This window comes from Falco naumanni, chromosome 8 (assembly GCF_017639655.2).
Source record: "Falco naumanni isolate bFalNau1 chromosome 8, bFalNau1.pat, whole genome shotgun sequence".
Taxonomy (NCBI): Eukaryota; Metazoa; Chordata; class Aves; order Falconiformes; family Falconidae; genus Falco; species Falco naumanni.
Window position 1 is genome coordinate 20,633,476 of NC_054061.1, and position 26,232 is coordinate 20,659,707.

At 56.0% G+C, this 26,232-nt stretch overlaps 2 protein-coding genes across 5 annotated transcripts in view; both read right to left on the reverse strand.

Annotated features, from left to right (window-relative positions):
- Positions 1 to 15,698, reverse strand: part of LOC121092415 (protocadherin alpha-C2-like) — a 95,417-nt gene extending 79,719 nt beyond the window's left edge. For 2 of the 4 annotated variants that reach the window (XM_040603413.1, XM_040603418.1), the window contains exon 1: positions 12,830 to 15,698. In XM_040603413.1, coding sequence (XP_040459347.1) covers positions 12,830 to 15,280 — 2,451 coding nt within the window. In that variant the 5' untranslated portion in view covers positions 15,281 to 15,698. Of the gene's footprint in view, positions 1 to 6,321; positions 9,302 to 12,829 lie in introns of those variants that run through there. The other 2 variants (XM_040603420.1, XM_040603419.1) reach the window with 1 other exon arrangement.
- A 5,302-nt stretch (positions 15,699 to 21,000) lies between these two features.
- LOC121093000 (protocadherin alpha-3-like) lies at positions 21,001 to 23,699 on the reverse strand. The gene is given in 2 exon segments (XM_040604745.1): positions 21,001 to 21,910; positions 21,912 to 23,699. Coding segments are annotated over 2 exon segments (2,679 nt in total). The 5' UTR covers position 23,699; the 3' UTR covers positions 21,001 to 21,018.
- Between the last annotated feature and the right edge of the window lie 2,533 nt (positions 23,700 to 26,232).

Here is a 26,232-nt window from a genome sequence, read left to right on the forward strand (position 1 = left end):
CCCAGAGGCCGCCACCTACGCCGCCGGGGAGGGGCTGCGCTCCGCCCGCCGCTGCCGCCCCGCCGGCCAGCGGCTGCTCCCGCCGGCTTTTTTTTTTTTTTTTTTTTTTTTTTTTAACGCTCCGACGGAGATGCGGGGGGACCCCGGGTGGCCGAGTTGGCAGCATGGATGCGCTCCCGCGAAGATGCAGAGCTGAGCCCCCTCCCTCCCTCCACTCCTTGCAGGAGAGGATGCGCTGCCGCACGCTGTCAGTGTACCGCGGCGGAAGAGAAACACGTATGAGAAGTGACAGGCATCGGCTAAACATGGGTCAGCACAGTCCAGGCATGCTCCGGCTGGGCATAACGTTTTCCCAGCGGGGTTTTAAGAGCACAATTAAAGGAGGCAGTCGACTCTGCCCCTGTTAAACTTTAAAGAAAGAAAAAAAAAAAAAAAGGAAGAGAGAAGTTGGGGGGGGGGGGGGGCAGGGAAGGAAAAGAAACAGTCTCTTTCCTGCTTCCCCTTCTGGACAAGGTAAATTAACACGAATTATTGGAGAGCAGGATCTCTCCTCTGACAGCTCCCAATCGGTTCACCCGCAGCCACAGACGAGCTCCCATCCAGCCCACCAAAGCAGGATGGGGATGGCTCCGGTGGGCGGGAGAAAGTGGGAGGCTGCAGTAATTACCTTATAGAGAAGTAAATATAGGTGCCAGAGAGGTCTTGCATTTAGGACATGTCCAGGAACTGTGGGGAGAGATGAGCTGATACCACAGAGACAGCAGATTACAAGTGAAAAAAATAAAACAAAATTTAAAATCAAAGCTCTCAGCTTCCCCGACTTTCTGCACTGAGGGTACAGTTAGTAACTACCCTCTAAGCAGGTGGGAGAGAGCAGAAAGCATTTCAAAATGTCCTGCTGGAAAACCTTCCTGAAATGACCTTCGGCAGCAATTTACACAGATGGGCCTCAAGCCCTGACAACCCCTCCAGTCTCCTCTGTTTCCAGTTTCCTTCTGTGAGAGTTTATTATCATGAGATCCTGATCAGCCAAAAGCAATAGGCTACATATGTGTGACAAGGACAGATCTTAACCCTTCTTGTGCTCATTGTGTTTCTTTATGCTGCTGAGAGTTTCCAGGCAAGTGAAAAAGAACATTTCAATTATACATAGTATCAGGGCTTTTAAAATTGGAGAAAATCAGGAGCACATCCAAAAGTTTTACATTTCCCTACCTGTAAAATCGATACATCAGTCTTTATCCTCACAACTCAGCAAAACCTACCAGTGAGGTTTGTATCCTGCCCACACCAGAGCAAGCCTTGGTCAGCTCTAGCACCAATATCAATGGATATTATGATTTTTTTTAACTCCAAGTGTCCCTGGCAGTACCTGAATGTTGCATTTCATTTCTACTGCATTGACGTTGCCACACCCATGGGGGGGGGGGGGGGGGGGGGCACGGGGCGGGGGGCAGGGGGCTGAATGCAGGAACTGTAGAGGGGGTGTGCACCTACCTTAATTCACACACTATGTAAATTTGTACCGTTGCACACAGTATGCAATATAAGTATTTATAGTATGCTGTTTTTCTTTCTTGTTAACTGCAGAAATCCCCAGTTCCCCCTGAGTCAGCATAAAATTGTCATCCAGACTCCCCCTACTCCAAATTTGCCCTGGACTCCTGCCAAGATATGATGTCATCTACAATACATGATTAAGTTCCTAGTTTTACTGTTCTGTAGTGATGCAGTCATTTTAAACACACTGAACAATGCAGTGACACCTATTAAAGTCACAGCAAAGACTGATAAATTTCCCCAAATGTTGGCCTACAGCAAACATAAATCCATCTGTCTGGGAAAGTTCAGCCAGCTAGGTGTTGTGTCCCAGGTGCACACACAGATTCTACTCACCCATCTAGGACTGGGTTTGCATTGAAGAAACTCGAGAATTTTGGGCCTAAGATCCTCCTTCTGAACAGGTAAACCAACTCAAAGGCAGATTTTCTTTAAATCTTAGTATTAGAATAACAATCTAGGGATATGCATACAGGTGCCTGAAATACCAGCACTGCTAGCAGAAAATTGTTAGAAAATTGTTAGTGAACAATTTTCAGAAATATCTGGCAGCCTACACTGATGTTGTCTTTAATTCTCTCATTTACTACCCATTTACTATCAAAATAACTTCTTCAGCTTTCTGCTACATCTCTTTAATTCTGTAGTATTGCCTACTGTTTGTTTACATGGCTCTAAAGGGACTTACCTTCAATTCTCTTCCTTTTTATCAACATTTTTAAACTTTCCACAACACTGCTTCAGTATTTTAGCATTCCTTGTCCTATTGTCCTTTTCCACACTCTGCAGTCAGCTTCACGCACAAGAACATGTGTGTTGCTGGCATCATCTCAACACCCATCTCCTACTGCACTGCATGAGTGCCTGATCCACACACTGCTCAGGTAGACAGCTCTGGGCACAGTCAAAATCCAGTGCTTAGTAATATTAAATATCCAGGGCCAGTCACACCACAGCCACTCCTGCTGTGAAGGCAGTAACACCATTGACCATTGTGCCGTGGGGGAAGAATCCAGTCTTGTCCTTTGTGTGAAGCCACTGCTCTGCTCAGCAGAGTCCCAGGCCTGTTCCTCTCTACCTGTTCATGCTCTGCCTCCCACATCCATCTCCCCTGGGAGTCTCAAGGGTACCTTGCAATGCAGTTTCTCCACTTTCAGTCTTGCTTGGTTGGTGTTCCACCCAGCTCCTCTTTTCAGGGTCTCCAATCTCAAAGGTCTCCTCTCCACCTGAAGTCACTTACTCTAATTATGTTATTTGCACATCAGTCATATTAAATGCCTTTAATGCAGACACATCCCTTGGTATCACAGCGGACAAGGTAACCGCTGTTTAAAACCCCACCTCTTTGATCTCATATTTGCTTTCACTTTACCAGACTGTTCCTTCCCTTGGCTTCACCCATTCTTAAAGCCGTTTGGATCCGAGTTGCTGAGGAATTCATCTTTTCGCAATCCAGAGAGCATGGTCCAGGACCTCCGTGGTCTCACTCACCGTTACACAACCCCTCTCCAGCATGCCTCTCTCCACAATGTGCTCACAAAGAGCTTCCTCCACATCCCTCTGCCCTACAGGCCGTTGCGGTGCTGCATTTATACCTGCTCAGAACCCCGAGCATCCCTTAGGTACTCTTTCTGCCACCCCGTCTTATATTTTCAGTCAATCATCTGGCAATAAGACGGCATTAGTCCAGCCATGCAGTCGTGGTCGCAGCATTGGTAGTGGCCAGAAGAAACTGTTAAGCCAGCAAAGGCAAAAAAATAAAGGTGAATAGTAAACGGGGTTATTTCGGAGCTGTGAAGCACACAGCTGCACCACACGAAGGACCGCTCGTGTTTGAACAGCATCATCTACGCCAGCGATGACTCTGAGGCGCCGCTCCCGCGGGCGAGGCCAGCGCAGACGCGGAGCGGTGCCTGCCGCGGAGGTCGGCGGACACGTCCCGCCCCGTACGAAGACTGGGAAAGCCCCACGGGCGCCCACCAACCATGAGGGGACGCCCACTGGTGCTCGGTTAGGACACGGCGCTTCAGCGGGGGACGGCAGAAGGGACTGAATCCGTGCGGGGGAGCAGACTGAGCGACAGCCCTGCGGTTTCTCCTCCGATGGGAGCCGATGAGCTCTCCACGGCGGCAGCTGTCCCCGGAGCGATGGGCAGCTTCAGCCCTCATCTCCGGCTGCAGGGAGCCCGTGGAAAGCTCGTACACTGAAGGGAGCCCGACAGTGGAATGAGGAAGACCAGAGCTCCTCCTCGGAACGAGCCCAAATCGCCAGCACGGAGCAGCCGACGGAGGTGCAGGGACCTTGCGATCGCCTTTCGCACGTGGACTCCTCCGGGCAGGGATGAGCGCAAGGACGGTGGCACCCCCAGTGACCCGAAACACCGGGCTCTTCCCGCTGGAGACCCGGCGTGGCAGCCAGCCCGCGCTATCCCATGTGGAGCCCCCCCGGGACATCCCCCTCCGCGGGCTCACCCTCAGCCCCGCGTCTCCTCCAGCGAGAGGAGCGGGCAGAGCAGCTCTGCTGTCGCCCGCGGGGCCAGGCTGATCCGCTGTTCCCGCACTCTCCCCGCCGCTCCCCGCAGAGGCAGGCTGTGCCTGCTGACAGAGCAGGCAGTGCTGTCAAGATGCCCTTCAATAAGCCACGAGAGCTCGCAGTTGCTATGTGGGGACAGCGAGAGCGGAGGTGACTAAAAGGAGCCCGGAAAAACGATATCGTCCACAGAGGATTTCTAGATTTCAGCGAATCCCGAGAAAATCGTCATTGCTCACATCAAGCCACAGACATACGGATTCACAACGTGCTATTCAGTATATCGCAGGCACGAACTCATCGTTTGAACGCGGGGGCACTGATTGGTCTATTTAGCCCCGGTCAGAGATCATCGGTCATGACAAGATGCGGAGGCAGGACACCAGCAGGTACAGAGAACCAGTCCCGCTCGTGCGGCAGAGCAGCTCCGAGCTGAATACGGCGTCTCCCGCAGCTCCTGCTGCCACGTCGGGCATTTCCCTGCCTGTAAAATCCCCGGTTCTGAGGCTGCAAAACAGCTCCCGGCCACCGCGGCGCTGCGGGCGCTGCTCCGCCGCCCCTGCCGCTCCCGGAGCCGCCCCGCAGCGCGCCCGGCTGCAAGCCCTGCCTCACCTAGTTCTGTGGATCAGTGGGAGATAAAACACAAGTAGGATTGTTTCAAAACAGACACGGAGTTTTTAACTTTCTTTACTGGTTTTCAGTACACCTGTAAGCTCCGTTCTTGTCAATTTGGAGCCAACGATCTGCGATTTTATTTTTTTAATCCTCTTCCTTCGTTTAAAACGCTTCTATTAGTACAAAACCCAATAAAACGTACGTTATCAAAATAAATATACTGCATTATAGATATCACTTTGCCATAAAGCTATGGTAGTTATCCAAAAGGGTGCCCTTGGTGAATTGAACACATAGCATGAAAAAGAAAAAATACAGAAGTACTGCTTGTTCTTACTACTCCTGCATCCCTACAGTTTTCGGTTTTAGGCTATAATGAAAATTAAACCAGATATAAGAGATCTTCGCTTTTCCCTGTACAAGTTGTATCCAGTTTCTAACATCAAACAAGGAACTCTAAACGTGACCCTAACAGCTCATCTCAAAGAGTGCTCTGGAGCTGATCTCGGTGAAAAGAAAGTCGACTCAAAGCCATCAGTGCATGGACAGGATCAGTTCCTCCGATAACGCTGTTAAAACAGCGGGGCAAGTAAGCAACCACTCCCCACATAGGGAAATCAGTGTGGAAACCAGTATCGAAATCCTCTTTCCAGCTGAACTTGTTTCCCTGCTCCTTCTACTCTACTGCTGGGAGAACCAAAAGTTTTAAACGCACCATATTTAGACTATTCAATACTGCATACAGAAGCTCTGCCTTCTACTTTTCCCTTAAACCCTCTTCCTCCCTCTCACCGACTTTCCACAACACGTTTCTGAGGTGGATGGGGTAGAACGGCCGCGACAACATTACGAAGAGAGAGGGACCGGGTCATAGAGAAGCACAATGACATCGAGGAGGGATCCTCCCTCAAACAGTTATGAACTTTTCCATGAAGCATCCTGTATCTCACTCCACTTTCCCCCACACTTTCACCGGACTTCCAGAGGCAGAACAGTACTCCTAACCTTCGCTAACGTTTCTCCTCACCACACCCCATACTGTCACATCACTTCTTTCAGTTTCTGATAACTGGTGAAACCCACCAATAGGCGAGCTACTCAATCAATAAAACCCGAGCAAGATGAACACGGTAGTCATCAAACGAAACTTAACCACACCTCGTTTCAGAGATAAGTAGTACCCTAATTACAGTCATCCTGAGGGAGCTACAAAACTCCTGGATACACCCCGGCTGTTTTCACGAGTTTTGTGACACTAAAAAAAGGGAAATAAAAGATCCGTCAACACCTACTAATGCCACTTGAGGCTAAGTGTGTGCAAGGGTAGTATCTTACAACGCTAAGAATAAGTTTAACCATAACGTCCTACACAAGAACAAAGAAAAGGAGATATGAAAACTTTGTGAGGCATCCAGGTATTCAAACAATTAAATTCCTAGGGCGCACACGAGAGTCTAGCATGGCTAGATCCAACAGAGGTAAAAGGCTAAGGCTTCCTTGTACAATTATAAGCACATGATTAAAAAAAGGCGCATTAAAAAAGGATGATCCGTGACAAGAATCAGGAAAACACAACTACCAAAGAGAGAAGGGGGAAACGCTTCCGAATGCACTTACCATGCCAGAAGCAAATAGGGAGACAGACGGCTCCTTCCCGGCACAATCGCTTTCTGATGCGGGGCCGGGCGGCGGCGGGAAGTTGGGGCTGAAAACCATCAGGTCGCTCTTGCCCGCGCCGTCCGTCACGCACAGGCTCCGGCTCTGGCGCTGCGAGTACGACCAGCTCCCCACCTCGCTGGCGCACACCAGCGTCGCCGGCCCGGGACCCGACAGCACGGCCGCCCGCGGCGCCCACCGCGACGCCCCGTACAGCACCACGGCCAGCAGGAACAGGCTCGACACCGCGCAGATGGCCACCACCAGCCACACGTTCGTCGCCGCCGACGCCGACGCGTCGCCCTCCGCGCCCGCCGCCGCACGCAGCCCCGGCCCCGAAGACGACGAGCCCGCGGCCGCCAGAGCCGCCTCGGCGCCCTCCACCAGCGACACGCTCAGCGTGGCCGTGACCGAGCGCGCCGGCTCCCCGTGGTCCCGCACCACGATGACCAGCCGCTGCCGCGGGCCGTCCGCCTCCTCCAGCGCCCGCGCCGTGCTCACCTCGCCGCTGTACAGCCCCACGCGGAACGGGCCCTTCCCCCGCGGCTCCCACAGCTCGTAGCGCAGCCACGCGTTGTAGCCCGAGTCCGCGTCCACCGCGCGGATCTTCGCCACCACCTGCCCCGCCGGCGCCCCCCACGCCGCCCACGCCCACAGCGCCCCCGAGCCCGGCCCCGACGCCGCCTCGCCCGCGGCCCCGGGGCCCGGCCCGCCGCCGGCAGGAGGCAGCAGCGCCGGCGCGTTGTCGTTCTCGTCCACCACGAAGAGCTGCACCGTCGCGTTGCCGCACAGCGGCGGCTCCCCCGCGTCCACCGCCCGCACCTCGAACTGCAGCACCTGCAGCTCCTCGTAGTCCAGCGGCTGCAGCGCCCACAGCCGACCGCTCTCCGCGTCCACCGACACGTAGCTCGACGCCGACCGCCACACCCCGCCCGACACCGCGCCGCCGCCGCCCTCCGCCACCGAGTAGCTCACGCGCCCGTTGCCCGCCTCGTCCGGGTCCCGCGCCCACAGCCGCGCCAGCTCCGCGCCCGCCGCGTTGTTCTCCCGCGCCAGCACCGTGTACACGGCCTGCGCGAACGCCGGCGCGTTGTCGTTCACGTCCGACACCGGCACGCGCACCCCGCGGCTGGCGCGCAGCGGCGGCGCCCCGCCGTCCTCCGCCCGCACCTCCACCTCGTACTCCGACACCCGCTCCCGGTCCAGCGCCTCCCGCAGCACCAGCGAGTACGAGCCCGCGAACGTCGCCACCAGCCCGAACGGCGACGCCGGCCACACCGCGCACCGCACGAGACCGTTCGCCCCCGAGTCCCGGTCCGACACGCTCAGCAGCGCCACCACCGTCCCCACCGCCGCGTCCTCCGGCACCGGCACCGACAGCGACGTCACCCACACCTCCGGCGCGTTGTCGTTCACGTCCAGCACCTCCAGCTCCACGCTGCAGTGACCCGACAGCGGGGGGGGAGCCTTTGTCTCTCGCTTCTACCGTTATCTCGTAACTATCTATTTCTTCGTAGTCTAATTTTCCTCGAAGTCTGATTTCTCCTCTGTTTTCGTCGATAGTGAGCATTTCTTTAACTTTTGTCGTGACGTGCCTACCAAATAAATACATAATATTACTATTGAACCCTTCGTCCAAATCCGTGGCACTGAGCGTGAGTAACACAGAACCAGGTTCTGAACCCTCTAAGACTTCCACTTTATATACCGACTGGTTGAACTGGGGCGCGTTGTCGTTGGCGTCCAGCACCGAAATCACCAGCTCCACCGTGCCCGTCAGCGGCGGCCGGCCCCCGTCACTCGCCGTCAGCACCAGACGGTGCACAGCCACCGACTCGCGGTCCAGCGGTTTCGTTAAAACAAGAGCCAGAGACGCGCCCTGGTCCTTATTCCCCTGATGTTCAAGAGAGAAGTGCTCGTTGGGGCTGAGCGCATAGGAGAGCTGCGCGTTGGCTCCGACATCTGCATCCGACGCGCCCTCCAGCGGGAACCGGGACCCCGGCATTGAAGATTCCGCGATGTTAAGTGCTTCTTCGTTGACAGGGAAGAGCGGGGCGTTGTCGTTGATGTCGGTGACCTCCAGCTCCACGTGGAAGACGCGCAGCGGCCGCTCCACCAGCACCTCCAGGCGCAGGGCGCACGGCGCGCTCTTCCCGCACAGCTCCTCCCGGTCCAGCCGCGAGCTCACCACCAGCGCCCCGCTCGCCCCGCTCACCTCCACGCTCGCCCGCCGGCCCTGCGCCACCAGCCGCAGACGCCGCGCCTCCGCCTCGCCCGCCTCCAGGCCCAGGTCCTGCGCCAGGCGGCCCACCACCGTCCCGGCCTTGGCTTCCTCCGGCACCGAGTAGCGCACCTGCCCGCCGCCCAGCGCCCAGGCCGCCTGCAGCACCAGCACCCGCACCGCGGGCGCCCACCACGCGCCCATCGCACCCGCCGCCCTTCCCGCACGAGCCCCGCTGCTGCCCGCCGCCGCCCGGCTGCACGCCTTAAGGCCTCCCCGGCAGGCGCAGGGCGCTGCAGCCGCTCTCCGCCGCACCGGGCCGGGCAGCCTGCCGCACCGTGCCTCCCGCTAACGGCAGCTGTCACAGCGGCTCGGGGCGGAGCAGCCGCCCTCCCGCCGACTCGCGGCCAACAGCGACACCTGGTGTCCGAGCGCGGCCCGCAGCGGCGCTCCGCGGCTGGAAGGCCGGGCCGTGGCTTCGCCCGCTCGACCGACAGGCTCCGCCATTCCCCTTCAAAATAGTCCCCTTCGTCGGAAACGGTGGTAGGCCCTTCTCTTCTCTCGCCGTTTTTTCCCTCTCTCTTCTCTCTTTACTCTCCTGTCTGTACCTCGCTTCGTTTTTCACCCTTTTCTCCCATTTCGCTTTGCTTATCTCTGTCCTCTGTGTCCTCTTCTTTTTCTCTCTTCTCTCCTTTCCCTTCTCATTTCGCTTTTATATCTCTCTTCTTTCTCCTTCTTTTCTCTTTCCTCTCCCTTCTGCTTTGCTCTTCTCTCTCTTCTCTCTCCTTTCGCTTCACTTTTCTCTTCTTCATTCTCTCTCATAAAGGCACTTTATTTAATATGTATTTCCCAAAACATTTCCAAATACCTACATTAACCCAGGAATCACACCTGGGCCAGTTCTTCATCGAAAAAAGCCTGCCCCACTTCCGATCTTCTGACTTCCTCTTCCTTACACGTTGATGAGAAGGCAATAACTCAGTTTCTTAATTTATTTCTTTCTTTGCAAAGAGAGTTCAGAAGCTTTCACTAGAGATGATCTTGAGATTCACTAGAGATCATTTGATCTTCCATCCATGGAAAGTACTCAGGTCTCCAGAAGACATAGATTCACACGGAATTTCTTGTGCCTAGTGCAGCAATTTGCTAAATTTCCTACTTTTTCATGGCTTTGTCACAGTGATGTAGCTGAGCAATCACACACATTCTCCTCGGGTTTGATAAAGTAAATAATAGAGTGAGGCCAGAATGGTTTTGCCTTTTGAAGTACAGGTCCAACCTGAGAAACCATCGATGCATACAAATTCCAAAGATTTTCAATTCATCAGTGACTCCCTAACTCTACATGTCAGTCTAAACATAATTCACATGGCACAAATCCTCTCTGAAGGGTGAAATAGCTCAGGGAACCTGCGCACTCTAGTAGTCTTTTTGTGTCTCGGTAAAGTATTTCTAATATGTTTTATTCCTCACTCATACCTGCACAATGAATGACATGTTCTTTCTTACCTTTTGGGGCAGGTAGGCACTCACAGGGACAGCAAAACAATGTTCCCACTACTGATGGACATGAGTCACTGCAGGATACAGTACAGTCATCCACCCATGACGTAACTGAAGCCAAAACAAAAGTGTTGCACCACTGCTCTGACAAGGTACAGTCTTACATGTTCCCAGGCTCCACCTCCATCCACTGACATAAACAGATCAGGGACTCTTCTCTACACAGCTACAGGCACTTGCTGTTACCCTGTCATGCAGGCCAGGCAGCAACACAAACCAGATGATTTCACACAGTAGTGAGTTGCTGGTTCTACCACAGAAGCATCAATGATGCAACAGGATGTCAAACCAAAATTAAGATACCAAATGCTACAAAAATCTAGGTAGGTCTGTTGACAGGTCATCTTTAATCACGCATGATGCTATTTTAACAGTTGTCTTGATTTATTTCCAGGTCTCCGTTGTGAGGGCCGAGCCCAAGGATCACTATTCACCATGTCAGGGAAGCAGGGCTGGAAAAACAAATAGTTTTTGTCCAGCCTCTCAGATCCCTCCTGTATTGCCAGCATTTCTCTTTCAACTTCTATGAAGATGGAAACAGAAATTGCACCTGAAGCCTCACAGCATTCTCTCGAGGTAAACCTCATCTTAAGTGACTATAAGATGGTGAACCACAGTGATCGCAAGGTCCAAAAAAGTCTGAAATCAAATAGTCAACACTATTTGGTTGCATGACTCTTGCTCACAATTACTGATATATCTCCTGAGAAAGGCAAGCTAAGCCACGCTATCCACAGGGGACTCAGGAGTTTCAGGTGTCATCCCAGTTCATAGTCACATGAGCATCATAAAGCATATACAACATGAGACACAAAGTAACAGTTTATTTTAAAAAGCACTCTCAGGAAGGGGCGGGGGAGGGGTGTGGAGAAAAAGAAAGAAATGCAAAGCCTACCACTGCAAGGTACATAGAAGTAGCAGAGTCAGGAATTGTAGGTGAGGTGCCTCTACAAACATATTCGCCCACTAAAAAGAAGTCCTCTAGCAACACATCTTGCCTAATATAGCACTATGGCTGCACGATTTTCACACCTACCTTGGTTCATGCTCTTCTGCTGTTAAGTACTTTGTGTTAGAAACTACATTTACATCATACTCAGAACGAGGCAACATGAAATGCTTCTACTATCTTTTCCATGTCCATAGTAATTCTGTAGAACTTCACAAACAAAAAAAAATATATGCCACACCAGCTGAAGAGAGAAGAACATGGAGTACCAACTGTGAGACCTTGCAGGATCTCCCTTTCAAAGGAATATAAAAAAGAAGGACAGACTTCTGATTAAGGAAAGAATGGAAACCAGCACTTCACAGCAGGCAAAAGCAAAGAGTTCACTACAACTGCCCTTCGTGCAAGATAGGAAAACGCACAAAACTGAAGACAGTCGATACAAAATGAAAAAAGGGTGAAAGAGGCACTTAGAGTTGTGATTAACTACACAGATGGCACGAAAACTAAACCTGATAATATCAGCAACATCATAAGGTCAACACTGCAGACGGTCAGAGATCTTCGCAGGGAGCCACACCATTTAATTACTCATTAAAACATCACAAAAAAAGTAATGGAGAGTGATGTAACAAAGGCTACAGGAGACATTACCCTACCGAGCAGAGTTCAAATACAGGTCTGTGGGACTAACTGCAAAAAGACTTGACCTCGAAGAACTAGGTGGGAAAATGGCAAAAGACTTTCCATACAGCACACTGCAAAACTGAGCAAGTGAGGGAAAAAATGCAGCTTCAACAGAGACAATGACTGACTCTGAAATGACGCATTTGGCAGAGGGAAGACAGTGACATCAACGTATCAGCTCCATTCTTGTGCCAATCAAAAGGGTAAGACTGTGAGACCACAGAAAAAAACTTGATTTCATCGAGCTTAGTGGAAACAGAAGGTTCACCAACACGTTGAATATTTATTATAGGTCCTCTCCTTCTCAAGACAGTGAGAAGAAGACAGGACACCAGGAAGAGTTTCAGAGGTGGCCAGCAGGATAAACAAAGATTTAGGACAGCTTCTGTTTGATGAGCATTTTTGCATGTTACAAAATATAAAACTATAAGGGAATTCAACAGGGAGCTTCAAAGCAGAAGAATGCACTATGAAGTACTATGAAGTATGACAGGGAATAAAGACATGAAAAACTAGATGGGATAACACAGCAAGAAAACCCACCCAACAGCAAGATGGCCAATTGTGAGGATGAGTTTGGACTGGATATTTCCACATATCCTTTAAACCACAACTTATGTTCTCATCTCCTTATTCAAGTAAGGCTTCTCTACAAAAAGATACGAGGTGCTCACGAAAACAGCAACCTACCCTGTCACACCACAGACACATATAAAAGAGTAAACGTTCATGTGAAGCTACAAGCACTGAGAACGTGACGCTATAGAAAAGGGCTGCAGAATGACTCCAAGCAGTTCTGATCCTCAGGAAAAGCAAAAAGAGGCATAAAAAAACCTCTAGTGGTGTAAAAATTACAGAACTAAGAAAACAGCAGTGAAATTACAGTCCGAAGTTACAGAGTAAATACCGCGTAGTACCGATTGCGCTCAGGCACCGGGGGCTGAGCACGGCCACCGCCACCGCCGGCCAGGGGGGCGGGCGAAAAGGGCGACAGAGGGGCAGGGGCGTCGCGGGAAGGGGCGGGGAAGGGGGGGGGGGGGGGCACTGACCGTGTCCAGCAGAGCGGGCGGCTCCGGCTGCGTCTCCTTCGCCGCGGGGCCGGGCGGCGGCGGGAAGTTGGGGCTGAAAACCATCAGGTCGCTCTTGCCCGCGCCGTCCGTCACGCACAGGCTCCGGCTCTGGCGCTGCGAGTACGACCAGCTCCCCACCTCGCTGGCGCACACCAGCGTCGCCGGCCCGGGACCCGACAGCACGGCCGCCCGCGGCGCCCACCGCGACGCCCCGTACAGCACCACGGCCAGCAGGAACAGGCTCGACACCGCGCAGATGGCCACCACCAGCCACACGTTTGTCGCCGCCGACGCCGACGCGTCGCCCTCCGCGCCCGCCGCCGCACGCAGCCCCGGCCCCGAAGACGACGAGCCCGCGGCCGCCAGAGCCGCCTCGGCGCCCTCCACCAGCGACACGCTCAGCGTGGCCGTGACCGAGCGCGCCGGCTCCCCGTGGTCCCGCACCACGATGACCAGCCGCTGCCGCGGGCCGTCCGCCTCCTCCAGCGCCCGCGCCGTGCTCACCTCGCCGCTGTACAGCCCCACGCGGAACGGGCCCTTCCCCCGCGGCTCCCACAGCTCGTAGCGCAGCCACGCGTTGTAGCCCGAGTCCGCGTCCACCGCGCGGATCTTCGCCACCACCTGCCCCGCCGGCGCCCCCCACGCCGCCCACGCCCACAGCGCCCCCGAGCCCGGCCCCGACACCGCCTCGCCCGCGGCCCCGGGGCCCGGCCCGCCGCCGGCAGGAGGCAGCAGCGCCGGCGCGTTGTCGTTCTCGTCCACCACGAAGAGCTGCACCGTCGCGTTGCCGCACAGCGGCGGCTCCCCCGCGTCCACCGCCCGCACCTCGAACTGCAGCACCTGCAGCTCCTCGTAGTCCAGCGGCTGCAGCGCCCACAGCCGACCGCTCTCCGCGTCCACCGACACGTAGCTCGACGCCGACCGCCACGCCCCGCCCGACACCGCGCCGCCGCCGCCCTCCGCCACCGAGTAGCTCACGCGCCCGTTGCCCGCCTCGTCCGGGTCCCGCGCCCACAGCCGCGCCAGCTCCGCGCCCGCCGCGTTGTTCTCCCGCGCCAGCACCGTGTACACGGCCTGCGCGAACGCCGGCGCGTTGTCGTTCACGTCCGACACCGGCACGCGCACCCCGCGGCTGGCGCGCAGCGGCGGCGCCCCGCCGTCCTCCGCCCGCACCTCCACCTCGTACTCCGACACCCGCTCCCGGTCCAGCGCCTCCCGCAGCACCAGCGAGTACGAGCCCGCGAACGTCGCCACCAGCCCGAACGGCGACGCCGGCCACACCGCGCACCGCACGCGACCGTTCGCCCCCGAGTCCCGGTCCGACACGCTCAGCAGCGCCACCACCGTCCCCACCGCCGCGTCCTCCGGCACCGGCACCGACAGCGAAGTCACCCACACCTCCGGCGCGTTGTCGTTCACGTCCAGAACCTCCACCACCACCTTGCAGTGACCCGACAGCGGAGGGTTGCCCTGATCTGTCGCATCCACTTGCAGGCGATACAGACCAACATCCTCAAAGTCTAAGTCACCTCTAAGATGGATCTCTCCGCTGTTTCTGTCGATCCCGAAAACCTCTCTTCCATCTTGAGGTAACAGAGTCCGGAGATAATACCAGACGTTCCTGTTCATACCCTCGTCCAAATCTACGGCGTTCAGCTTGATCACTGAAGTTCCGCTTTCAGTGTTTTCCGGCAGCTGCACTTTATACACCGACTGGTTGAACTGGGGCGCGTTGTCGTTGGCGTCCAACACCGAAATCACCAGCTCCACCGTGCCCGTCAGCGGCGGCCGGCCCCCGTCACTCGCCGTCAGCACCAGACGGTGTACAGCCACCGACTCGCGGTCCAGCGGTTTCCTGAGTGCCAGGAACAGGGACTCACCGTCCTCATCGGCTTTTTGCAATTCTACAGCGAAATGCTCGTTGGGGCTGAGCGCATAGGAGAGCTGCGCGTTGGCTCCGATATCTGCATCCGACGCGCCCTCCAGCGGGAACCGGGACCCCGGCAGCGTGGTGAATTCCGCGATGCTGAGGTTTTTGCGGGCGGCGGGGAAGAGCGGGGCGTTGTCGTTGATGTCGGTGACCTCCAGCTCCACGTGGAAGACGCGCAGCGGCCGCTCCACCAGCACCTCCAGGCGCAGGGCGCACGGCGCGCTCTTCCCGCACAGCTCCTCCCGGTCCAGCCGCGAGCTCACCACCAGCGCCCCGCTCGCCCGGCTCACCTCCACGCTCGCCCGCCGGCCCTGCGCCACCAGCCGCAGACGCCGCGCCTCCGCCTCGCCCGCCTCCAGGCCCAGGTCCTGCGCCAGGCGGCCCACCACCGTCCCGGCCTTGGCTTCCTCCGGCACCGAGTAGCGCACCTGCCCGCCGCCCAGCGCCCAGGCCGCCTGCAGCACCAGCACCCGCACCGCGGGCGCCCACCACACGCCCATCGCACCCGCCGCCCTTCCCGCACGGGCCCCGCACGGCTCCCCGCCGCCGCCCGGACGCGCCGGCTCTGCTGATCGCCCCGCGCCGCGCCGCCCCCCCCGCGCTCACAGCCGGGCTCTCCGCCGCACCGGGGCGGAGCCGACGCGCCGCTCCGCCGCCGTTCCTGAGCCTGCAGCGACACCGTGTGCTGCTCCGCCGCCTCGCACGCTCCCCGACAGCGACCGCGGACCCGCGCCGGCCACCTCCCCGCTCGCTCGGCTGCTCCTGCCGCCTCTTCCTCTTGCTGTCCGTCTCCTCACTGCCTGCCTTTGGCTTGCATGCCTGCCTTCCTCCCCTTCCTCCTCTTTCTGACGTTTCATTTCCTACGTTCCCCTTCTTTCTTCCCACAATTCCTTTTCTTCCTTTCTCTTGCCTCGTTCCTTTCTTCTCTTTCTGCTCTTTTCTCCTTCCGCCTGTTCCGCCTCCTCCTTCCCTCCCTTATCCTTTTCGTTCTCACCTTCCGTGCCCTTTCCTTTACGCCCCTTTCCCTTCTTTTTCCACCATGCCCCCTCCTTTACCCCACGCTGGCACATCGCCAGTCCCCTCACCGCCGCGGCGGTGGCCCTCAATGCCGGGGCCATCCGCGCTAATTGCGGACCATCAGCGCTAATTACCGGCCACCGGTGCCGGAGAGAGGGACACTAACCAAGGCGGAGGCTGTTAGGGACCGAAGCCGTGCAGCGTCTACAGGTGATGTCGTCCCGTGCTGGACATCTTCTCATCAGCCCTTCCTTTCTTCCTTGCTTTTTACTCCCATAGTTTCCTTCCTTCTCTTTCACCTTCCTTCTGCGATACTCCTGCAAGGTAACATCGGCGCGTCCTGGTCATCTGCTTTATGCTTTCTTCATCACTCTCGTCTTTGTCATCTTTCTTCCTTCCTTACTCACTTCTTCTCTTCCGCTCTTTCCTCCTTTCGTTAACTCTCCCTTTATCTCCCTCCCCGCCTTTCCGTGTATAGGAATCCATAGCGATTGGGCATGCTAATAAACTCATCCATCTTATCATCCTTTATCTTCTTTCTCTCTGTTGCTTGCTTCGTTCTGGTTTCCTTCACTTCCTCTACATTTTTCCTTCCATCCTGCTCTTCTTCCACCTTCTCGTCCCTGTCCTCTCTTTGTCTCTTCCTTGGCTCCTTCACCAACATCTTTTCTAGATGACTACATCACCCTCACCCCATGCAGCACGGACATGCCCTCAGGCATGAGTTCCCATTCCTCTTCCTCACCACCTTTCATCAAGCCTTGCACAGCGCCGTGGAGCACCCAAGATGCCGAGCTCCTCACCTCCATTCGGCATGCAGAGATAACGGAGGTGATGCTGATCATCTCCCATACCATCTCTTCCTTTTTTCCATTCTTTCTCTTCTTTCTCTCTTACATGCTTGCTTCTTCCTTTCATACAGTCCTCTCAACGATCCAGCGAACAACACAGCAAGGCCATCACATGGCAAAGAACAGCTTTGCCACATCAGAACAGAATCCACCGCCATCAGAGACAAAAGCCCAAGGCCCAGGTACTCAGACCTCCATGAAACAGGCTCCAAAGAGTTCAGGAAATCCAGGGCAGTCTTCCCTTCGGGAAATCCAGCCCAGCAACCAATCCTCCAAGAAGGCTGAAAAAGCATGGCACAACCACAGCTCCCAAGCACTCTCCCTGCACCTCGATGAAGAGCTGTTTTTTCCAGCTGCTCACCACGTGTTAACCCTTGCTTCTTCTTGCAGAAGAACACTCCAAGAACCTTGGTACCCATGAACTCCATCATTAATGTGAGCCATGCGACACTTTAGCCAAACAAACGCCACGAAGGGAAGACCACAGAGGTTTGGATATGAAATCCCCTCTATGCTAAACACATCCACTCCCAGAAACGCACTGGGGTCCTCCCCATCTGTCCTTCTGCCATCAGCTCATGCTGTTCCTGCAAGCAGCAGAAGCAGGAACAAAAGCAGGTGGTGGTGCTTTGCTGTCCAAACTTATAGGCATTACAATCCAGGACACATTTGGTTGACCCAACATGAAGGCTGAACGGGAACAAAAGTACAGTATCTCAAACACAGCCTCTTTAGGTACAAGAAACTCACCTGTAGAATTCGTGGTTCCTTCTTCTGGAAAAGAAACATTTTCGGGACAGGCCAGCTGGCTCTGAGAGACATTTTACCTTACAATTAACAGTGATTTCTCTCAAGAAAGAAACTACTATGGTTCTCCAAAAGCCTTGAAACCACTCAGCGGTGGGTAGTGCTCCATTATGTACTGCTATCACAGCAGAAGCAAGAGGGAGACGTGAACGCCAAGGACATTCTGTGAATGTCAACCTCGGCTCCAGAGAGTGGGAAAAGAAACATCTTACACTGATGGCCAACCACCCAAATATCTGCAACCTGACTGACAGCTGCAGAACTCAGCAGGATGCATCTCACCAACCATTACCAACACACTGCCAATGAGAGAGAAGAAAAACACAAACGGGTGGGAGGTTTTGGTAAGAGCAGAGAAGAAAACTAAAGGGACCCATTTCACTGTACTGAAACCCAAGGACTGCCAACATCTTGAACAGAGAGAGAACTTCTTCTCCTGCCTAGCAAGACTCAGAGCAGAAAGGTAACACAGAGACATTCGGTGAAGGGTGGCTCCGTGACCAAAATGTGCAAAATTTTCCATTTGAGCAGTAACATTCCATGTCAAAAGAAAGGAACTAAAGGCATGTCTATCATGTGACTTAACAATCAGTAATACCACAAAGATCACCAGTGCCTTACCATATGTGGAACTTCTGGAGGTCCCGAGAAGGTTGTGGGAAAGTAGCAGTGTGTGCTGGGAGTCTTCTCAAGGATTTCTACTGGAATATACTCTGTCCCGTGCCATGGCAAATGTCATCTCCAGGGCTGAGCAGACATTCTCCAGTCCTTCCACAATGACACAGGCCGTGTTCAACCCAGCATCTCCATTCCCCCCAGGCAACCCTCTTCCCCGCTCAGTGTCACCCTCACCCTTAATACATGACCAGGCCCTACTTGGTGCCACTAGCAGGATCACAACTACAAGACCCAGATACTGCTCTAACCCAACAACACGCCCCAGCTCTAAACCCCACTCTGAGCACAACCCAGGCCTTTGCACATCCTCACCTTCCCTCACAACTGGCAGAAAGAAACTATGGAGCCATGCAAAGCCACACAGTGCCTGGCAGACTCTTCCCAGACACATGAACTGCACCCGGAAGACTTTTGCCTTCTCAGAAATCTCCAATGGGAACACCACAGAGCTGCACGTTTTTAGAGTGTCTGCGATTACAGCTGGGACACCTCAGATCCCACTCTGCAGGGATTTTATTCCTTGAGAGAACCACACCAAAGGCTGAAACGCAAGCACACCCAAAATAGCAGTTGGGTGGGAGAATTTCCACGACACAACACCAGAGCTGTGCTGCTGTGCAGGGTTTCGTGTCTATGTGCACATATCAGAATGAGTCAACACTGGCAAGAGGACACACCATCTCTGCTGAGACCAGACGAGCAGGGAAAGTTGAGCACCCAAAGGTCACACACACCTCCTTACCGCCCTGTTAAAATCCTGCCTGAGGAGGATCGAGGAACCAACACGGCAACATCAATGGCTGTGGAAACTCGTGTAGATGCTCACTGTTACACAAGGACAGCAGACGGAATCTGCCTGGATGCTTTGTGCTTTTTCAGCAATTTCATATAGAAATGGAGTTCTTAAGGATTCTGTGATTAGAACTCTGACACCTCTGATCCCACTCCACACAGATCTTGGACAGAACCACACCAGATGCTGAAGCGCAAGCAATCTCACGATGTCAACTGGGTGGGGGAATTTGTGCCACCCAAAAGCAGTGCTGGGCGGCTCTGCAGGCTTTTCTCTGAACATGCACACATCAGAATGAGCCATGCGTGCAATGGCACATCACACACACACGTTCCTACCAAAGCCAATGTGCAACTGCACAAGCAGGGGAAGTCAAGACCACAAAGGTTACATCCACCTCATCACGTGCCCTTACAAATCCTGACTGAGGATGACCGCGGAACCATCATGGCAGCATCAGCGGTGCGGAAGCTACTAGAGATGCCAAACAGCACACAAGGACAGCAGGTTGAAGCACTAACCTCCCACAACACCCTTCCCAAGACAGCAGTGAAAATGTTCATCAGACAATATTCAGCAGTCTGCATTTCACCGCCTTTTACCAACACTTTGCCTATGTCAGGCAGGCAGCAGCACCAGGGACACTGTGGCGTGACATCTTCAGAACCTCAGGCAACTCTATTGGGTCTGGCTGAGCCTCACAGCAGCCCTTATAATGCTGTGCTTTGTTGGTAGATAGAAAGGCAGTGGTAAAACACCACTGTTTTAACTACTGCTGAGCAGTGCTTGCACAACACCAAAGCTGTCTCTCGAACCTTTCCCCACACTCTCACCAGAAGGCTACAGGTGGGAAAGATCTTGTGAGGGGACATATCCAGGGCACGTGACCCAAAATGACCAATGGCATATTCCATACCATATGATGCTTGCTCAGATATAAAAGCTAACAGAAAGGAGGACGATGGTGGGGTATTAGTTATTTATGATATTTCTCTTACAGAGCAACCACTACTCCGAATGAGGGCCTGCTTCCTGGGAAGTGGCTGAACGTCCCCTGCTGACTGGAGGTAGAAAATAACACCTTTTGCTTTCCTTGGATTCCACATGTGCAACTTTTGATATTGAAAAGGACAGGCCCTACTCAGTGCCACTGCCACATTCACTTCTGGGACATGAAAGAGTTTCCTTTCTCACCTCAAGGCTCAAACTTGCTTTTGCTTACCCTTCCCATCAATGACAGCAACATTAAGAACATATGAAGGCATCACACACACACAGTGTCAGGCAGATACTTTACTGCTGACTCCTTATCTTGGACCTCAAGTGGGGTTTTTTCAGCTTATTTTCTCCCTGTGTTTGACTGTACATAGGAATGACACAGTAGTTCAATGATGCACCTGGCATCCAACCAAGGGCAACACACCACAAGGACATTGTGGGCATCTCAGTAACACACACTGTCTCAAGATCCAGATGGCCTCCATCTCCAGGCTCTTGGAGCCTGGGAAACAATCATCTTTAAAAGAATCCTTTATGGCCATCCTGCCCCATGCTTTCTTCTAGGCATACTACATTCCTCTCCTCTGGCACATAGATGATCAAGACAAATACATCATCTCCCATACTTACCATATTAGGACATGGCCTATGGTCTTCCCAAGTATTACTAGTTCCTGCAGGCAAGTCTTACCACAGCTTAAAGTCATCTTTCACATCACGACATGGTCCAGGCCCTACTCATGCCACTACCACATTCATCTCTGGGACATGACACAGCTTCCTTTCCCACCTCAGGGCTCAAACCTACTTTGGCTTACCCTTCCCATCAATGACAGCAACATAAAGAACACAGAAAGGCATCACACACACAATATCGGGCAGATGCTCTACTGCGGACTCTTCATGCTCGGCAATGCCTCAGCCAGCTCAGATGGAAATGGGGCAGCCCTGGGAGCAATACTCTTCCTAAAGGTCATGTCGCAACAGCTCTAAACAGCAATGGCGTTCATTCCAGCCTCTGACAGAAAAACCCAAACGCTGGTGAGCAAACCTCAGCTGTGGACAAGAACTGCTGCAGGGTGCGACCAGATCTTCATTCCTCCCGTACCCCAAGAGTCAAGGGGCTCCGGCAAGGACACAAAGGCAGGTGCAACGGTCCCGTCAGGAGCCTCCAGCACCTGCCCAGCGACCACCACCCTCGGGCATCGGGGGCTGAGCACGGCCACCGCCACCGCCGGCCAGGGGGGCGGGCGAAAAGGGCGACAGAGGGGCAGGGGCGTCGCGGGAAGGGGCGGGGAAGGGGGGGGGGGGGGGCACTGACCGTGTCCAGCAGAGCGGGCGGCTCCGGCTGCGTCTCCTTCGCCGCGGGGCCGGGCGGCGGCGGGAAGTTGGGGCTGAAAACCATCAGGTCGCTCTTGCCCGCGCCGTCCGTCACGCACAGGCTCCGGCTCTGGCGCTGCGAGTACGACCAGCTCCCCACCTCGCTGGCGCACACCAGCGTCGCCGGCCCGGGACCCGACAGCACGGCCGCCCGCGGCGCCCACCGCGACGCCCCGTACAGCACCACGGCCAGCAGGAACAGGCTCGACACCGCGCAGATGGCCACCACCAGCCACACGTTCGTCGCCGCCGACGCCGACGCGTCGCCCTCCGCGCCCGCCGCCGCACGCAGCCCCGGCCCCGAAGACGACGAGCCCGCGGCCGCCAGAGCCGCCTCGGCGCCCTCCACCAGCGACACGCTCAGCGTGGCCGTGACCGAGCGCGCCGGCTCCCCGTGGTCCCGCACCACGATGACCAGCCGCTGCCGCGGGCCGTCCGCCTCCTCCAGCGCCCGCGCCGTGCTCACCTCGCCGCTGTACAGCCCCACGCGGAACGGGCCCTTCCCCCGCGGCTCCCACAGCTCGTAGCGCAGCCACGCGTTGTAGCCCGAGTCCGCGTCCACCGCGCGGATCTTCGCCACCACCTGCCCCGCCGGCGCCCCCCCACGCCGCCCACGCCCACAGCGCCCCCGAGTCCGGCCCCGACACCGCCTCGCCCGCGGCCCCGGGGCCCGGCCCGCCGCCGGCAGGAGGCAGCAGCGCCGGCGCGTTGTCGTTCTCGTCCACCACGAAGAGCTGCACCGTCGCGTTGCCGCACAGCGGCGGCTCCCCCGCGTCCACCGCCCGCACCTCGAACTGCAGCACCTGCAGCTCCTCGTAGTCCAGCGGCTGCAGCGCCCACAGCCGACCGCTCTCCGCGTCCACCGACACGTAGCTCGACGCCGACCGCCACGCCACGCCCGACACCGCGCCGCCGCCGCCCTCCGCCACCGAGTAGCTCACGCGCCCGTTGCCCGCCTCGTCCGGGTCCCGCGCCCACAGCCGCGCCAGCTCCGCGCCCGCCGCGTTGTTCTCCCGCGCTAGCACCGTGTACACGGCCTGCGCGAACGCCGGCGCGTTGTCGTTCACGTCCGACACCGGCACGCGCACCCCGCGGCTGGCGCGCAGCGGCGGCGCCCCGCCGTCCTCCGCCCGCACCTCCACCTCGTACTCCGACACCCGCTCCCGGTCCAGCGCTTCCCGCAGCACCAGCGAGTACGAGCCCGCGAACGTCGCCACCAGCCCGAACGGCGACGTCGGCCACACCGCGCACCGCACGCGACCGTTCGCCCCCGAGTCCCGGTCCGACACGCTCAGCAGCGCCACCACCGTCCCCACCGCCGCGTCCTCCGGCACCGGCACCGACAGCGAAGTCACCCACACCTCCGGCGCGTTGTCGTTCACGTCCAGAACCTCCACCACCACCTTGCAGTGACCCGACAGCGGCGGCGTCCCTTTGTCTGTTGCTTCAACCTGGATCTCGTATGAACTGACGTCTTCAAAGTCCAGGGCGCCCGTCAGACGGATCTCACCCGACTTTGGATTTAAAATAAAAAAATTTAACCCCTTAAGGGGAAAAACATTGTTTGATGTAAACGTCATTTCTCTGTTGCTTCCCTCGTCCGGATCCGTGGCGTTCACCCGCGCCACCAGCGTCCCCTCGGCAGCGCTCTCCGGCAGCTGCGCTTTATACACCGACTGGTTGAACTGGGGCGCATTGTCGTTAACGTCCAGCACCGAAATCACCAGCTCCACCGTGCCCGTCAGCGGCGGCCGGCCCCCGTCACTCGCCGTCAGCACCAGACGGTGCACAGCCACCGACTCGCGGTCCAGCGGTTTCGCAAGAACCAGGAACAGGGATTCTCGGTACTCTTCACTGCGATGCAAATCCAGAGCGAAATGCTCGTTGGGGCTGAGCGCATAGGAGAGCTGCGCGTTGGCTCCGATATCTGCATCCGACGCGCCCTCCAGCGGGAACCGGGACCCCGGCAGCGTGGTGAATTCCGCGATGCTGAGGTTTTTGCGGGCGGCGGGGAAGAGCGGGGCGTTGTCGTTGATGTCGGTGACTTCCAGCTCCACGTGGAAGACGCGCAGCGGCCGCTCCACCAGCACCTCCAGGCGCAGGGCGCACGGCGCGCTCTTCCCGCACAGCTCCTCCCGGTCCAGCCGCGAGCTCACCACCAGCGCCCCGCTCGCCCGGCTCACCTCCACGCTCGCCCGCCGGCCCTGCGCCACCAGCCGCAGACGCCGCGCCTCCGCCTCGCCCGCCTCCAGGCCCAGGTCCTGCGCCAGGCGGCCCACCACCGTCCCGGCCTTGGCTTCCTCCGGCACCGAGTAGCGCACCTGCCCGCCGCCCAGCGCCCAGGCCGCCTGCAGCACCAGCACCCGCACCGCGGGCGCCCACCACACGCCCATCGCACCCTCCGCCCTTCCCGCACGGGCCCCGCACGGCTCCCCGCCGCCCCACGGACGCGCCGGCTCTGCTGACCGCCCCGCGCCGCGCCGCCCCCCCCGCGCTCACAGCCGGGCTCTCCGCCGCACCGGGGCGGAGCCGACGCGCCGCTCCGCCGCCGTTCCTGAGCCTGCAGCGACACCGTGTGCTGCTCCGCCGCCTCGCACGCTCCCCGACAGCGACCGCGGACCCGCGCCGGCCACCTCCCCGCTCGCTCGGCTGCTCCTGCCGCCTCTTCCTCTTGCTGTCCGTCTCCTCACTGCCTGCCTTTGGCTTGCATGCCTGCCTTCCTCCCCTTCCTCCTCTTTCTGACGTTTCATTTCCTACGTTCCCCTTCGCTCTCCCCACGATTCCTTTTCTTCCCTTCTCTTGCCTCGTCCCTTTCTTCTCTTTCTGCTCTTTTCTCCTTCCGCCTGTTCCGCCTCCTCCTTCCCTCCCTTATCCTTTTCGTTCTTACCTTCCGTGCCCTTTCCTTTACGCCCCTTTCGCTTCTTTTTCCACCATGCCCCCTCCTTTACCCCACGCTGGCACATCGCCAGTCCCCTCACCGCCGCGGCGGTGGCCCTCAGTGCCGGGGCCATCCGCGCTAATTGCGGACCATCAGCGCTAATTACCGGCCACCGGTGCCGGAGAGAGGGACACTAACCAAGGCGGAGGCTGTTAGGGACCGAAGCCGTCGGAGTCTACAGGGAAGGTCGGTGCGTGCTAGTCATCTACTTTACCCGTTCTCTCTTTCTTTCTTTCTCCTCCTTGTCATCTTCCTTCCTCAATTACTGCCTTGTTCCATTTCTTCCTTGCATCTTCCTTTAATTCTTTCTGGTTTCCACTTCCTCATTCCTTCTTCCTTTCCTTTTTTCTCTGTTTAACACATTTCTGGGCACATCAATAGCCTTGGTGACATGTTAATAAACTCGCTAATCCTTTCCTCCTTCCTCCCGCTCTTCTTTCCTTTGCATGCTTGGCTATTGCTTGCTCTTCTTGCTTGGCACTGTTCCTTCCTTCCTTCCACTCTTTTCTGCTTGTCTTCTTTTTGTTGTCCTGACCCTTCCTCCCTTCTCTTCTTCTCTCTTTGACTCTGCTTTGCCTCCTTAACCAACAAGTTTCCTGTATGATTACACCACCCTCCACATCGAGCACGGACTTGACCTTTGGCATGAGCTCTCACTCCTCTTCCCTGATGCCTTCCACTTCTCCAGACCAGAACAGCCTTCCTGCTTTCTTCCAGTCTCCTGAAGACAGACTGCCCCTGCACCTCCCGTTCTGGAAGAAGGCCACACTCCACAGCCCCTGTCCTCTCATGGAAGAGAATCCACCACCATCTGAAGCACAAGCTCAACGCCCAGGTAATTCGATATCTCTGCAGAAAGGCTCCAGTGAGCCCAAACAACCCGGGGGACACTCTCCCTCGGCAACTCAAACCCATCAGAGCCCAGTATACTAATTCTCCAAGAAAGCTGAAAAAGCATGGGGCAAACACAGCTCCCAAGCATTCTTCATACATCTTGATGAAGAGCTGTTCTTCTGGCCTCATTTTCCACATCCACGCTGAAAGTCAAGCTCTTGCTTCTCCTTTCAGGCAGGCATGCTCTGCCAGCACAACACAGCAAGAACCTCGGCACCCAGGGGCATTAGTCCCCATGGAATACCTCTCACTCGTTAGCACGACCCACCTGTCAAAAGCCACAAAGTTAAAACCATGGCATTTTCATTAGAACATCCCCTCGATGCCCAACACATCCACTCTGAGAAACGCTTTAAGGTCGCTCCTCCATCTGTACTCTCTGTCACTTGCTCACACTGTGCCCAGAACCAGCAAGAAAGGAATGACAGTAGGTGGTGCTGCTTTGCTGCTCCAATCAAAGCAAACACCGAGTCCAACTCCCAATCCAGGCAACATTCAGTCCATCCAATATGAAGATACCATGCCTATACAGGAACAGAAGTACAGCTGTCTCTCAAACTCACGAGTGACTTACCTGTAGCATCACTGGTTGCTTCTTCAGAAAATAAACATGTTTAGGGGAGAGGAACTGGTTCTAAGGGGCACTTTGGCTTAACATCATGAGAGATTTCTCTGGAAGGTGGATGGGACATAACGAGCCACATTCTGCAAAAGCCTTGAAATCACTGGGCAGTGCACAGTGCTCCCTTATGCACTGTGATCACAGGGGAAGTAGGAGGGACACCAGAAAGCTAAGGCTATTTTCTCTAAAGTTAGTGTCAGCTCAAAGACTGGGAAACCACCCCCCACACTGACACCCAAGTGCCTGAAACTCTGCCACCTGACAGCTGCCGAAATTCAGCATTTCATCTCCTCCACTGTTACCAACATATTGTCAATGTGAGAGAAGAAATTAAGGGACATATAATTTTCTATGAGAGGAGAAGAAAACCATAGGATCCCATTCCAATGTATTGAAACGCAAGTGTTGCTGATTTCTTGAGTATGTAGGGCACTTCTGCTCCATGGCAAGACTGAGAGCAGGGAGGTTGTGAC